Genomic DNA, 16,800 nt, shown 5'->3' with positions numbered 1-16,800 from the left:
AGGACAGCATGAGGGAGAAAATTAACAACACACGCAAGGCAGATACAAATTACAGTTTATTTTGACAATTAACTAAGAATTGTAACAATTTTCTTGCATTTTTAGATCAAAAATTACTTTTTTTTTAGTGATTTGGTAGAAATAAATAACACTAACAACATCCGTAAAGGGGGATAGGGCAGATAAGGCAGGTTAGTAACAGACCTTGTGTTCTCTCGTCACCACCAACAACACAGCAGTGCTGATTAGCAGGAAGAGGAGGATACAGGTCAGCTTACTGTGCTGTGCAAGACGCTGCCTGACATTGCAGATCGCACAGCCTGAGATACACAGGGAGACAACAGAAGAAAGAAACAAAGAAAAAAAGAAAGAGAAAGAAAAAACAACCAGCATCACAGCCTACAAGGTTGTAGTAATATGATGACAAAAAAAACAAACAAATTTAAAAAAACTCCCCAAAGAAAAATATCTGCTCATCACACCCGTACCCACCCTCTTCAATATCATGTTTTCCTGCCCTGCAGTCAATCACATACAGCACATGAAATAGCTGACATTAGGCATGTTTGCTTTCCTACCTAGAGACTACAGGTTAATTACAGCAGAGGTGTATGAAGAGAAAGTTGAAGTACTAGTAGTACATGCCATTACATAGTTGGCTAACACTTTACTTGACGCCGGTGTCATACGTATGACTTAACAGTGTCATAACATTGTCATAACATTGTCATAATGCAGTCATGCATGTGTCATGAACATTATGTCAATATCAAGAACACATTATGTCTTTGTCATTAAGTGACATTTGGTTATGATTAAGACAGGCCTCACAATGTCAACTTTCCATGACCATGAAACATTAATGACATTGACATAATGTTTATGACTCATTCAGGACTGTCATGTTTTGACAGTATTATGACACTGTTATGTCCTACATATGACGCCGGCGTTGAGTAAAGTTTAACCCATAGTTGTCACACCAGTTATTCCATTGGACCTAACGAGAGGCTTTACTTTTCCTTCACTTCCGCTTTATACAATTCTGATTAATAATATAAGGCATTAAGAATTTGTTCCTGATTCTATACGGATCATCAAAACAGTTTGAAGCGGTTTGAAAACTTCCTCACTCTTAAAGATTATGTGTCAGAAATATCAGCTATTTCACACAGAGATAAACAGCAGAGAGTACGCAAAAATACAGATATGTCGGACATATAACACACAGCACATTTGAAAGCTCAGTCTTGGAACAGTAACAAAGCTGTCCATATTTATTACTACATTTTACATATGGCTTGGCATTCTGATCTGAAGAGGTTTTGTAGATGAGTAAAGACTATATTAAATCAACATTTTACTAAACTGCCTGATGCATTTAAGCAAGAAGTGATGATTCATGATTCAAACGAAAGTAGACAACAAAAAAACAAAAACAATTTAGTGTCCCAAGATTCTGTAATCACCAATCAACTCCTGCTGTGACAGAGAGCGGAGAAGTACTTCAGTTTGAAATTGATTTAGAGGAACAGCCATTTGCTATGAATCTAACCTGCTGTTTGGGGTGCCATGTTGGCGATAGCAGTAAGCGCTTCGACTCAGGTCAAGGACAGCTGCATCAGTAACACAGTGCTACAGACTGGCGCTGGGCACTACAGGCCTGAACCTCCCTGCACCAAGACTACTAACACAAGACACAATTACCAGATCTCATCAATGTACTCAAACAAACATATCAAAAAAAGGTGACAAAATACAAAATTCATTTCATTTCATGGAGCGTCCACTCGTGGGATCTTCCACAGTGGACAGTGCATCATCTAATTCATTCACACAATAAGTCAAAAAAGAAGATGAGACTAGTGACTGACGTCTTATTTTAAAAAAGTAGTCATTTTGTACAAAAGTCTGTACACTCTTCAGTATTGCATATGCATCATCTCTCTGGTCTTAAAAATTAGTTGTTGATGGGTTTTTTTTGTTTTTATATCATTCTCCTCACTTTTTATTTACTTTTTTTTGCATATAAAGCGATGTTCTTCTGCGTTCTTCTCATGTTTCCCGCCTGGCCTTCTTCTTCTTCACCTGTTTGGGGGACTCCGGTTTGGTCTCAGGCTTGTCTGGAGGAGGAAACACAAAGGGGAGGGTGGAGGCATGTCAAAGATCTATACAAAACTCTTGCCAGATTCAGTGCATTAAATGGTTTACTACCAGGTCCCTAAATTAACTTTTTTCATCACCAGCCAAAATGGCTGGTAGATGATCGTCTTACTAGCCAAACACACTCACTAATGAGTCAAAGTGGCTAGTACCGGTAAGTTGGTATTTTCTTTTGAACCCTGTTTACCAGACATGTAACAAAAAACCCTCAGGTTTTTGCCCCAGCAAAAACATTGGGAAAAGCTGTTCATCAGCCAAACATTTTGAGCTCAAGCCAAGACAACTGGTGGGTAGAGGGTGAGGAACTACTGAGGGATCAGAAGAGAACAGTCTTCTGTGCATGCCAGTTTCTCCACAGCTTTAGAACATGTACAGGGACAGGAACAGGGACTCCTTTGTCACTGGCTATGCTATGTTAACATTGAGTAAGTCATTAAAATGCTAATATAGTGATCTTATGGCAACGTGATTCATATGTCCAACTCCACCCACCACCACCAGTCACCCATTCACCCCATGCGCTCTGTTAAATGACACAAAATGAGAGGGAAATAGTTCCTGGTCAAATATACTTCACAGTGAAATGGAGGAAAGCAAAGGTCATGAGAAGATTTCGTCTGTTTGGAACTGAGGCACTTCATGAATGTCTTTCAGAACCTTTAGTGGCTTGCTTTTTCGGAGAGTACAAATCATCAACAACCAGGAAGTGGTAAACTCAGCCACTGAGAGTTCCCGGTTCATTGATGCATACACCAAGTGTGCCAGATTGTCTTACTGCTCCGTGTGTGGGTTTCCAAGAAGCGCTGAGAGACATGTGACTGTGGGTAAGGTAACTCACCCTGGTCAGGGGCAGGGGCAGGGGCGGCGGGCTGCTTGGCAGTGGCTTTTGCGTCACCGGGCCCCTGTGGCACTTGGGAGGGAATCTTCTGGACGACTTTCTCCTGCGCTGCAGCTCGGGGTGCCTCGGCCTGCGAAAAAAGGCGGTGCTTGGCGTCAACTGGGCTTGTCGTCTCAATCGAAATGTGCGTAAGTGCACAGCACAGTAAGTAGACAATCAACAAGTGCTTCAATCCCTCTCGCATATCAGGATTCCACAGTTAACTACATAAATATTACATAGATCAAGGGCTGGACACTGGCACCTGCCAACTGGTCAAAAATGGGTGAAACTCGGCCATAGACAATTTGCCATAACCGAATGCCACTTAAGGCCAACAGTCATAAAATGTTAATGACATGGACATAATGTTTATGACACATGCATAACTGTGCCATGACACCATTACGACACTGTAATGACATGCTTATGACACCGGTGTCATGTTAAGTGTTACCTTAAATGCTACATACCTCAGCGGGAGCGGGGGATGGCTTGGCAGGCTTGGCGTTCTTGGGGGCCTTTGCAGCTTTAGCAGGTGCCTGCGCTGGTGGGGCGCTGGGTGCAGCCTCTACCGGAGCCTCCTTGGCCTCCTCCTGTCCAACACATCACGAATACAATGCCAGTCAACCTAGGGTACTCTCTCGCTCTCTCTAAAAGAACATTGATTTACATATTTCAGTTGTTGGTTTATGCAATGCAATGAATCAACTAAGTTACTAACTGGCTAACAATTAACATTTACAAAAATGTGATTGCAGTGCTTGCTCGAGCTCACTGATAGTAATTCATACCAACAATGCAAATATGGTCTGAATGAGAAGGAAATATATGTAAACATTATTATATTGGCAGACCAGTAGTTTGTTTTTTCCCCACTCTTCTACTTCATCTATGGAATGTATACAAATGCATTTGCTTTAAAACTACAAAAACAAATCTTAACATTTCATAGGACCGTTGGTAGTTGTGTGTGCTTCAGAGGCTGAGATATTTAGACTCGTATGGGCTGACAGTACCTTTTCCCAAAATTGCTTTGGATTTAACATTGATTTTACAAATAAATGGGTTAATGACCAACTAATTTAAGTTGGTGACTCTTTAACATGATGCAACTTTAACATTTGATGATATTAACCTTTTACATACATCATTACTTGCTTAAACCCTCATTTTATTTACGGCTGAGTTCTTATTTTATCTTTTGCTCTCTTGTGCTTTTACTAAGGTGTACTAAGGTACATTTACTGCTTCTGTATATGTGATATAAACGTAAATAAAATAAAATAAAAATATTGAGCGCTCACATCTTGCACAAGTACAGTGGGTCAATAAAACAAAATGCATTGTAAAGCTATTAAGCATTGAAGTCAGTGCTGTTGAGACCAAGATAAAACCCAGTGGGATACTATGCCACCTAGAGGGTGGTGACGGTAATTCAGCCTGCTGCTCTACGTTTGCAGCATGTGACACGGATGTGTTCTGCTTCACGTATGAAGCATGTGACAATTCTTTACATGGAGCTGCTAGTAGGGCCGTCACGGTATGAAAATTTAACCTCGTGGTTTTTGTGACCAAAATTATCACGGTTTTCGGTATTATCGCGGTAATTTTGAAAAGTTGTTTTGAATATGTTTAGAAAGTATTGATAGTCCTGCACAAACTGAAATGGTTCCAATAAGGTGCAAGAAGTGCTCATTATATTAGAAAATTAAAACAAAACCACATCAAAATCCCATGTTTAAAGGCACAATACATGAATTGCTCGTCATTCTGAAGTTATGAGGAGGAAATGGTCAGATATTGTACCGTATTAGCCCGAATATAAGACGATCCTGAATATAAGACGACCCCCCTTTTCAGGTTCATGTTTTGGGGAAAAAAGTTTTTTGAAGACTAAATTTAGTTTCACATTGGAAACTTCTTTCAAAATGCAATTTTTAATTTGTTGGAAAAGCTTAGGCTTTTTACATAGAACAAATTTCACAATGTAATTTTCATGATAAAAAACTACAGATAGCTACTCATACCCTTTTCCTTTCTTTGCTCACTTCAGTGGTTACCTGACAAGCGCCAGTAGGCACCTACTGTACAGCCGCCTGGGTGTGACTGTTCTAAGTGCGACACAACATTCCATACTACACTCGCAGAGCATCAGTCTGCACCAGCCAGGCAACCAGTCCAGTAGAGATAGACTATCTATTGTGCAATGCACAGATTTTGGCAAAATGCTTTGTTGACAGCAATATCTAACCAGCAGCCGTCTCGCCAAATCGCCGTTCATTTAAACCGAACGTGACCAAAAGCAGATTGACGCATTGCATTTGAAACCCATGCGCTGCCTATCAGCACCGTTGACATTAGAAGTCCGATTGGCATTCATTTCGTGCCAAGGGTAAAACTCTTAGTGATTTTATATGAACAAGACAATCTCTTGCCCTAACCATTACTCTCTGTCGCTATATTGTTGTGAGGGATATCGTCAAATAGGCACCACCTGTCAAGGCGCCGCTCTCTCGCGCACATGACCATTAATTGGCTTATGACAGCATCCAAAACTTAGCCTACAGGTTGTTCATCAAATCACCCTTCATTTCTTTAGTTTCAAGTTGTACTGGTGACCAGAGAGAACAACCAAAGCTTTCCTGATGAGACTGTAAAACCGAACACAAATAAAAACAGAGCAACGCATCGCGATTGACTGTTGTGTTTTCCCCCTCGCATTGTCGGCCCGCATCGCGTTGACATTGACAGTTGATAGACGGGCGGTGCAACACTCATCACGAAACGCAGTTAGCATATGCATATTTGTTGATATGGACAAAACAATCTCTCGCCCTATCCATAAGGCTATTGAGTTTTGTGGCATTGTTGTGAAGCATAATGGCCGCATTCAGGTTAAGTAAAAAAAAAAAAAAAAAGTTTTTAGTCTAGCGCGCGGAAATAAGACGACCCCCCTTTTTAGAGTACTATTTTTAGAACAAAAACCACGTCTTATATTCGGGCCAATACGGTACTTTTCATTGTAGAAATGAATTGGTTCAGCAATTCACTATGATTCTAGCATTGACATTAGGTATTGGGCGACAAAGAGTGTCTCTGTGGAAACATCAGCAGACTTGGATGATAGGTCAGTAAGGCTCACGGTGTCACGGTGTACAGTACGGTTATCCGGTACAGTACGGTATGATTTTTAAATTTCAGGTGGTAATCATTATTGTCAGCACTTTTTACCACAGTTTCATGGTATAGCTGTTATCGTGACATCCCTAGCTGCTAGCCGAAAGTATAATTCCAACGAGTGAGGAGAGCGCTGCATCTCTGTGAGTGCATTTTAATATGCGACCTTGCCTCCTCCACTTGCCTCCTCCACTTGCTTCTCGTCATGATGACATCACTGACGACAGCATTATATTTCAATATCTTGCAAAAGCTCAATTGTAAAGTCTTTTTCTCATTTGCAATTGGGATGGTGAATGAAAAACAGTCCCTCAAAAGTTGTTGTGGCGAGGCTAACAGCTGGGAAACTTTATCGTTTTCTCCACGGAGGAGGGGCCAGGAGGCGGGACGAGGAGACAAGCACAAGTGGAGGAGGCAAGGTCACATATTGGGATGCACCCTGTACCTGTCCAGCTGCCTCCGGCTCCTCCGCCTTCTTCTTCTTCTTTTTCTTCTTCTTGTTCTTGCCGCCCTCGGCTACTGCTGCAGCATCAGCTTTGTCCTTCTCGTGATCAGAGCCCTGCGAGTCAACAAGACGTCTCAAGTTAGCAGACATGTCAGAAATACTGCAAAGCTATTTACCTCCATGTGGATGACAGACACAGAAGCCAGGCTGACTCGTAAAATGCAGACTCTACACAAGATAATTTTTACAGGGTACACATTTTCACAAAAGGCACACATCAAATTACAAGGGACACATTCTTATTTCTTTTTGTATAGATTTACGTGGAGGCATCTTATATCTCCTAAAGTGTGGCAAAATTAAAAAATGAGGCGTTGTCTGAGGACGCGTCTCTGGCGAGGCCTTAACCAGGCGCCACTTTCCGCCTGCGATTGAGATTGAGATGCTGTTGCTTCGAGCAACAGGAGCTGGCCATGGCTCTCAGACAGCTCAAATCCCTGCTGGCCCATCCAGCCCTGTACTGGGCCACGGCACAAACCGGATATGGCCGTGGTGTTTATACAGGCCACCCCTGCGCTATAATCACACCTGCCCTGCTCCACTGCTCCACAGACAGGGTGTGAGGGACTATGGGAGGCATTTCTTCCCCTCAACATGTGGAGGAACACTTTGACGTACTGTGCATACCCACCAGGGAAGTCGGAGCGAGGGCCGAACATAAACTACCACAGCTCTTTAGAGAACCAACCCACACACACACACACACACACACACACACACACACACACACACACACACACACACACACACACACACACACACACACACACACACACACACACACACACACACACACACACACACACACACACACACACACACACACAAAGACGTGTTGAAAGCGTTCCAGTGCATGGCCGAAACAGGAATATTAAATCTGTGCTGCTGTTGCTATTGCTGATCCCCAAAATGTCATGCGTGTATGTGTGTGTGTACGTCACCTGTGCGTCCTCAGCGGTGGTGTGGGTGAGTGGGGCGCTGACGGGGGGCTCTGGAGGGGGGGCAGGCGCTTCAGGCTCGGGTTGCTCGTAGTTACCCCACACCTCATCAGGGGCGTTCCAGTCAGACGCGGGGTCCGCATTGCCATCTATTACAGCCAAGAACGGAAACATGCCATCATTATTTTTAACTTTAGGGACACAAAGTCATTATAATGAGACAAACTTATTCAATAATTTATTAAGTTTTAGAATTAGAAGAGCACATATTGGTATAATAAAACATAACACTTAACATTTCACATTGACTACTGCTGCAACGCCATTGTATCAAGTATCCCAAGCAAGCTCACTCACCGACTTCAACTCGTCAAACTCTGTAGCACGCATTATCACCTACACAAAGTCCTCCCAGCATATTACACCTCTCAATTACACTGGCTTGAAATAACTCGAATGATTGACTTTAAAAAATACTTCTCTTAACTTTTAAACCTCTCCACAACCTTGCTAAAGCATACATTACAGACCTATTACAGGGTTACACACCAACACGACCTCTGCTCTCATAAAATGCAGGATTATTGGTCTAATCAAAGATCTTGGTAACCAATGGGAGTCAGATCTCCATCATATGTTGCTCCTATGGAATGCCTTGCCATCTGAGATGCTACCACAGAATTCTGTTCCAAAATGTCAAGTTTGCTGAAGACCCACCTTTTCAAAGTAGCATACAGACTATGGCAACATCATTGACAAGTTCACTTTTGAGGGAAATTGTGAAGTTTTTTTGTTTTAAAGGCCAACCAACGTCTGTACTATCTGAGGAAATTGTCTGACATTCACATTGTCCAAACCCTACTGACTCTTTTATGCTTTTATTGAATCTATTTTATTCTTTTGCTTTGCTTCAACAACCTGTCCCTGATAAATAAAAATGCCCTCAATCAAGTACCGTAATATTCACCTTATTATACCATATAATTCTCAATCTACCATCATTAAAAGACACCATGTCTTTTCATAGGATGCAATACTTTTGGTATTGCCCAAATGTTCAGTGTGGAATACTTTTATGTTATGTGTCCTTAATGTTTTGTCTGAGAGGAGATCACTTGTCTGAAAATCAAATCTACCTTTTGGTACTAATAAAAGCTAACAAATCTAATCCCTGTAATTCATTTTTCTCTCTCCATCTTATTATTATTTTTTTTTTTAGTAATTTGTTGTGAGGTGACCTTATGTATTCTGAAAGTTACCATGTAACAAATAAAATGTATATAATTTTATCATTTCATATCCATGTCATCATTTTGCATGTAGGGTTGTTATTTTCTAGTTTGGGCAGGACATGGGCCTTCTATAGGTGGTAGGTGGGTTGTCTTACTCTGTCCAGACCACTCGTCGTCTGGGGGCAGCTGGTTGGTCCACTGAAGGTCCTCCAAAGGCTGAGCCTGCACAGCTGGTACTGGAAGGACAGAAAAGTAACCTTGAAAACAGTACACTCTGATCAGCTTGCCAAAACACACCTACAAATGTTGCTCAAATAAAGGAAAAGTTGAGAGTTTAAACATTCAATATCTTTCCATGCTAGACATTAGACAACATATCTAAGCAAGCCAGCATCCAACCAAAAATATACAAAAAATGTGAATATGCATGATTATGAGTTAGCGCATTTGCCCAAAAAACACATTTCCATTTTCTCTGAACTGGAGAAACAGATCATGACTATTTGCTACTTAACCAAAAACACAGCATACTGTTAGTATAAAGGGATCATGTAAACATAAGTACATAATGCATTAAGTCCCAAACCTGGGAAGGCAGATGGAATTCCCCTGTCAACAACAGTCCATCCTAGAAAAGACAGCAAAATAGAATTATAGCAAAATGTTTTAAACCCAGGCATGACAATCTGCGGTGCTGCAGACCAACAAATGCTTTTTTTAAAAATGTATTTTTTATGGGCTTTTTTCGCCTTTATTTCAGATAGGACAGTGAAGAACGACAGGAAGTGAATGTGGAAAGAGAGACGGGGTAAGGATGGCAAATGACCCAGGCCGGATTCGAACCCTGGGTGCAACCCTTGGGCATGTAAGCCCAAATGTAGGGGGGCTTAGTGCACCATATGCTTAATTACAATTATAGCGCCAACACTGACTGCCAAGAACATATTTAGCAGTCAGCTTATTAAGCTATCAGAACAATTCACCAGTCGTACCTTCAATCTCTCGCCCCCACACGGACTCCTCCGCGGTGGGCTGCACAGGCTTCTGGGGCAGGGCGGTCCAGTTCTCCTGTTTCACTTCCTGCTTCTGAGGAGCGATCTTCAGGCCAACGGTGCTCCATTCCCCTCCATTCACAGTTGGGGGCTCCTCCCACAGGGCAGCTGCTGGAACTGGCATGGACAATAACCAAACAAAACATCAGACGTGGCCCATTGTCATTTAACCCATTTATTCCTAAAACACCTGCATAAATTGCCTGTTTAACATCTTAGCCATTTTTTTGGAAAAAGGTAGAAGGTATTAGCTCTTGTTCATTCAGCTCTAATATAACAAGTCACCAACATTTTTAATTTGAAAAAAATCTCATGAGCCTGAATGTTGAGTCATGCAGCTTCAGGAACTTGAGTCAATGTTGCACTACGCAGTAGCACGAAAAAATGGGTTAATGGAAAAACAAAGCCATAGTTGGCATTATACACAGAACAATAATGAGATAAGTAGGATTTGAACAATAAAACAGACACAAGTAAAATGGAGGTAAAAGGTAAACTGGATACAGAGTACAAATGCAAGATGGACTGATTGTGTTAGGACTGATGATGTTAGCCTCACCTTGAGGAACCACGGGCTCCGATTTGGCCGGCTTAGCTCGAGGACTCTCACCTGCAACACACATCACATCAGTAAATTAGGTTGGAAGTGTAAAAATGGAGTAAAAGAACATTCCCCATGTCTGCCTTGTGGACTGAGATCTTTGAAAGATAATGGTACGTATGCAGGGTAAGCATTCACAAAGCATACACATTTTCAACCATTTTGAAACCATAGAGGATGAATTACTGCCTGGCATCCGCAACAAATGAACTAATCAGATGGGGAATGGGGAATGAAGAACGGCTTCATTTCACAAAGAGGAGTGCTGTAACGACTGTCAAAGCAGCAGCTAGAGGAGAACCACAAGTTGGTTTTTAAGTGAAGTGTTGACTGACAACTTGAATTTAGTGTCTACAAAGAGCCCTGCAAATGAAGGCACTCCATCCAGCAAAGGGCAAAAAGAAAATGGTGGGGCTAGACTTGCTGCAGAGCTCTCACACTAAAAATCACCCCATCACAATTCATTTCTACTCACTTAACAAAACATTTTGCTGTTATGGAGTTTCTTTTTAACCAAGGTTGAGGTTTCAAGGTTTTTTTCCCCCTCATCTAAAAAAAGGAAAGCTTACTCTTCAGTTAGACCTTGGCAAAGGACACAACATTGGTATTTCTCCTTAATTTTTCCTTTATTCTGGCTCACCAACTCATCTTCAGAACGTTCAATTTACAGAGCTTACAAACTTTACAAAAAAACATGCTAAATATTTTAAATAATATATATAACTATGACAAAAAAATCTCCTCCTATAACCCCTACGCAGTTTGAATGTATGAGGCAGAATGAGAGAAGCAAGGTATCCCTTTTTATATCTCTGAGAACTGAAACAAACAGTCACATGGTATAACTCCCTAGGGGGCATACAGTACAGTGCTTTCCACCTGAACTGCAAATTAGCCATCTGTTTGCCTGCAACTAGGCACTGATTATGTATAATGAAAGGGAGAAGGGAGCTTTAGTGGAGCCCACACACAGCACAGGCACACATCTCACTCCACCAGTACAACACACCTCACTCCACCAGTACAACACAGTTACTCTGATACTTTCAGTGAGCTCCAATGTAGAGCCATTACTGAAAGATGCAAATACTGTGATGAGTGAATGTGGTCTGGGGTGCATTTCTCGAAAGCATAGTTGTTGATTGTAATGCAATTTCCCCATTGCCAACTACCCAAGTTGCAAACTGCTAACAACTGTGCTTTCGAGGAATGCACTCCTGCACTGCAGTCACCACATGTCCACCACATAGTGCACCAGATTTCTGGGCTGAAGAGGGTGAAGCCGCCCGTACCTTTGCTCTTCTTCTGGTTGACAGGCTTGGGTGTCGCTGGGGCTGAGGTTGGTGCTGGTGCTGGTGCTGCAGCCAGGGCAGGGGCCAGGGTGGCAGGGAGGTCAAAGCCCCCACCTCCTCCTCCTCCAGGGCTGGGGGAGCCATCGCCGGTGCCCTTCTCCTTACGTTTCTGCTGACGCTTCTCACGGTTGCTGACTTTGGTTTCCCAGTTTCCTAAACGGCATCATGGCATAAAAATATGATACGTTAAAAAAGAAATCTACCACCAGTTTCCTCCGTGCACAAGTGCAAAACCATTTCCATCAATTTCATTTAGTGAAAAGGTTGCCTACAGCAGTACAGATAACATAAAGCAACTGGCCAGGGATGCACGGATGAGAGAACATGATGAGAACTATGAGTCAGTGCTCTGTTAACGGCTGTGCACAGTGGACTGTGCACAGTGACAAAACTCACATTCTTGAAATACAGACACAAAAGGTTTCCTGGGTGTAAACGTTACTTGAAAAAGAGAGAGATCATCCCAGGTTGTACCATAAAATCACTATGTACTGTACGCACACTAAGCCCATCATCTGAAAGCCCGAGCCAACAAACCTTTTGCCACCACCAGTACCTAAACCAGGGCTAAACTGAATACGCAGGGAATAGGGCTGGGTGATATGGGGAAAAACAAAACCATACATCACGATATGGATTACTTTATGTCACCATAAGTTACGATATCCATCAAGCTATACCAAAATAATGTAGGTTTTCAGTTATTCTCTTCATTTTCTGTTTATTGTGTCATGTCATAAAACCACTTTTCATTAATATGAATTTATATAAACTTGGACTGCGCATAGTTACGAAACATTATTGAATTATATTTAATGGTTAAATGGTATATCAGCTGTAATAATGGACAAAATATGTTCATCACGATAGAAAGTGTCCATCGTTCCCTTTCTCCTCCATCACGATAACGATATATATATCGTCATATCGCCCAAGCCAAGCAGAGAATGCAACGAGAGGATGAGGAAATAAAAAAACGCTTCCCCATTTATCAAGACATGCCTGTGCTGCTTACGCCACAACCTGTTGGGTCAGCAAAGCAACATTATAAGGCCACTACTAACGGACTCTGACCTGGCTACACGGGTCAACATTGCAACATCTGCTGTTACTGAGGCATCCTGGCATTCTGTTCAATCACTTCCCACTTCCGTTTACAAGAACCCCATGCCAAACTGAGGAGTCACCGAGCTGAGCTGGGCTGGGATGGGCTTCACACATTTGCTGAGCGTGCGTCTCCTACCTTCGGGTTCAGGCTCTTCAGATTGTGAATTGTTTAGCACAATTATTTGTCGTCAAAAGAAATATTGTCTAAAAAAAAATGTGATGTAAATACTGACTGAAATAATCATGATATTGATTTTTCTCATAATCGAGCAGCCCTAGTGTCTCTTACCTTCAGGAACTTCAGGCTCTTTGGCAGGAGAGGAGACGATGGGCTGTGTCTCGGGAACATTGGCAGGTTTAGCCTTCTTCTTCTTGTTCTTTGCCTATAAAAAAACAGTAATTGTTTTCATCTTGCATATAAATACACTACTTTTGATGAAGCGAGCCTTCAAAACATTACATTTTTTTATCAACTGTAGTATTTAAAAGACAAAACCACGTGGCAATCCTCAGCCAATTGGTATTCTTTATTATAAAGCTACTGCACATACCTAACTTAACATTCTCTGCCCAAAACAAGACACCGTATTTGTGAAAGCCAGGTTTCTAAAAGCAAGAATAGCTGAATGTGCCAGTTAGGACTGAAACCTGACACTAGCAGCTGGGTCACTGGTGTCGCTGTACTTTCACTGTCAGTTAGCAAGAGTAAGCAGGTGCTAGCTCAGAGCTTTGGAGCCAGTGGGCCTGTGTGTCAACCGATTCCTGTACCGTCTGATTGACAGGCTGAAATGCACTTCAGCTGGTTGAGCTTTTGCCAGGATAGTAGGAAGAACAAAAAGTGATTGTATACCGCCCACAGTGTAAGAGGGGTTAACAGTCAGCAACTGCTGCTGTGCCTTCTGTCCACACTGACTGGACATTCAATGCCACACTGTTTTCAGAATTTTGGCGGTAGAATGGCAACCATCTTAACTAGTGTTGCACCGATAAGGATACCAGTATCGGTATCGGCCCGGATCGGCACTATAATGGTGATCGGTATCGGCGAGCACCAACAAATAGGGCACCAATACCATTTACAGATGCTTGTATGACACTTGAACGCAGCCTTGAACTTAGTTATTTCATAGAGGTATTTAAAAAGTATAAAAAGTTCTGCTGGATTCACTTTGTATTAGTTTTTTCCTGTTACACAAAGGTAGGCAGCAGCCTGACAAAGGCATGCAATGATTTTACATCCAAGTAGTAGCTATGCAGCCCTTTATATATACACATTTCAAATAGGGTGGTATCGGCATCGGCTGATACTGCACAGCCAGGTATCGGATATCGTATCAGGGCCAAAAAATAGTATCGGTGCAACACTAATCTTAACTGAAGCCCTTGTAGTAAGGCAAGTTAGGCAAGTTTATTTGTATAGCGCATTTAGTGCAACTCAATGTGCTTCACCAAAAAAAGCAAAAAAGTGTGGTTGGTAAGAATTCTGAGGACCTCAACATACCAGACAGAGACAGAAGATGTGTGTGTGTGTGTGTATGTGTGTGTGTGTATGTGTATGTGTGTGTGTGTGTGTGTGTGTGTGTGTGTGTGGTGCTGCAACACTGCACTCATTTCAGCATGGTACAGAAGCAAACCTTTTAAATCACTCTCACTGTAGTGTGCAATTTCTACAGTCTCATACCAAATGCTTCATATGCGGTCACTTTCACCAAGCCTAAATGTAACAGACTGACCACAGATGCCCAAAAAACACTTCTACCTTTTAAGTCCCCTTACCTTGTTGTCTGGTGTAGGTTGTGGGACGGCAGGGACGTCTTCAGACACTTTCACCTCTGGCTGTGCTTCAGGTACAGCAGCAGGGCGACCATTTGATTGAGGTTTCTGTGGAACATTCAGGACAGGAAACTATGACCTTGACAACTCATCATCAGAAATGCCTTGGTAGATAGGAAAGGCACAATGGAGACAGTGATTTTAAACAGGGCTGCACATTGGGTTTGTGGGAAATGTAAATCACATTCCTTTGTATAAACAGTGCATGTGAAACTGTCAATCAAGCTGACTGGGTGTAGGCCAACCACATGTCACCCTAAATATTTGATTAATGTAGCCATGTAGCCACCTACTGCCTCCGAGTCTTTGAACAGATTTTATATTAAGAGAAGCAGGCAAGTAACTTTTTTGTTGTACTTGAATCCAGTCATGGATGGTATGACAGAAAACATGACATAAAATACATGGCACGGTAGAATACAGTGAACGGTATGCCAACCCCTGTTTTTGACATCCAACAACACATAACGTGATTCTATTTGACTGACTTTAACTTGGCATGCCAAGTTGCCAACCAGGTCTGCATGGCGGCAGTACTCTCTTTTATCCATGAATCAACTGAGAGCTCAGCTAACCGGTAAGACCAAGGCTAGGTGGCCATCTGAGTGTAATGTTACAAGCAGCATAGCCTTTGCATCTTAAAAATCAACCAGGCAACTTACAAGCCACAACCGAGGTTCCTGAAGTGTGCGTGTTTTTGAAGGTGCATTACCTTTTCAGATGGCTTCTTTTTGCTCTTCTTTTTCTGATCTTCTGGTTTGGCAGCCTTGACAGTTGGTTTTACAGGCTCTGCGGTGGTACTCTGAATAGTTCTTGTCGACCTGGCCTTTCCCCTGAATATACTTCGACAAAGAAAACCCCAAACCACCACAATCACCAGTAATCCCAAGCATGCCGTTGAGAGGATAACCCATGGCGAATACAGCTCAGGCTTCAGACCCAAATCCACACCGAGTTCCGAGTTGAGATATCCTAGGCCAGCCGTCAGGACCTCCTTCAAACGGGCCGCCAACTGCTCTGCCTGATGAGTCGCTGCGTCCTGCCAGCTCGCTGCCATCTTACAATAGGTCCGGGCGGTAATGTGTACGTCGTTATAAACTAAATGGTCATACTTTTGATGCGCTCGCAAACAAACTTGAAAACGAGTAGGCTTTCATCGAAGTTCGGCCCCTAGCCACCGATGTTAGCAAGCTATCAGACGTTCAGATGGCTAACGGGCTAACAGAATCTTGAAGAATCACCTTGATTGCTACGAGTTGGTATTTCCTTGTATAGGTTGATTTTCACACACTGTTTCTGTACAAAGGCTGGTTTCCACTGATTACATGCTCTAATAATATAAGACGAATCCACAGTTAAGACTCGAGTTCCTTCAATGAAGCATTACAGACATAAATCTGCAAAACCTGCCTGTTCGGCGAGGCTAGCTGTAGAACTAGCTAGCTAATACGTGAATCTAGCCAATGGATTGAAACTTCAGAATACTGCTCATTGATTGGTTGGCAATGTGACTGGGAGGGGATAACACTTTCGTCATCCTTTGGTGGACTTTCACAGGCGTCGTGTTCATCCTTTCGTTTTTCTGTTCAGTTGTGTATGGAATGCTTGGACTGAACTAAACCCCTACGGAGGTCATCCTCTTACCAATTCTTTCCCTCAAACTCATTTGAAGAGTGGAATTAAAACACATGAATGATGAAAGAACACGCGCTGCGACGTCAACCTCCACCTCATGACTGCGTGCGCAGCGCAGTTGGCAACTCTGCGTGACCTGGGGTGAACTCAGCTGAATTTAGTGTAGTCCGGAAGGATAGTAATGTACAACTGCCACATCACTTCATGGGTTGGTGGATGGATCGATGACCAAAATTTTAACCATGGCCACACCGACATGTTGTATAATTGTTATGCATTTCACTAGTCTCATATCAACCGTACGTGACCTGGGGTGAACTCAGCT

At 42.4% G+C, this 16,800-nt stretch overlaps 1 protein-coding gene across 1 annotated transcript; it reads right to left on the bottom strand.

Moving 5' to 3' along the window:
* Positions 1–38: 38 nt before the first annotated feature.
* On the bottom strand, positions 39–16,403 carry LOC134449101 (protein LYRIC-like). The gene is made up of 13 exons (XM_063198899.1): positions 15,553–16,403; positions 14,784–14,888; positions 13,297–13,390; positions 11,841–12,053; positions 10,507–10,557; positions 9,888–10,064; positions 9,482–9,523; positions 9,051–9,131; positions 7,667–7,812; positions 6,666–6,779; positions 3,514–3,636; positions 3,002–3,131; positions 39–2,123 (listed from the first exon to the last, which is right to left on the bottom strand). The coding sequence occupies exons 1-13, from the start codon at positions 15,895–15,897 to the stop codon at positions 2,056–2,058; spliced, it is 1,689 nt and encodes a 562-aa protein (XP_063054969.1). The 5' UTR covers positions 15,898–16,403; the 3' UTR covers positions 39–2,055.
* Positions 16,404–16,800: the final 397 nt, after the last annotated feature.

The sequence above is a fragment of the Engraulis encrasicolus genome, chromosome 5 (assembly GCF_034702125.1).
Source record: "Engraulis encrasicolus isolate BLACKSEA-1 chromosome 5, IST_EnEncr_1.0, whole genome shotgun sequence".
In the NCBI taxonomy this organism is placed as follows: domain Eukaryota; kingdom Metazoa; phylum Chordata; class Actinopteri; order Clupeiformes; family Engraulidae; genus Engraulis; species Engraulis encrasicolus.
Note: the sequence above shows the minus strand (reverse complement) of the source record. Positions and strands in the feature narration are given on the sequence as shown.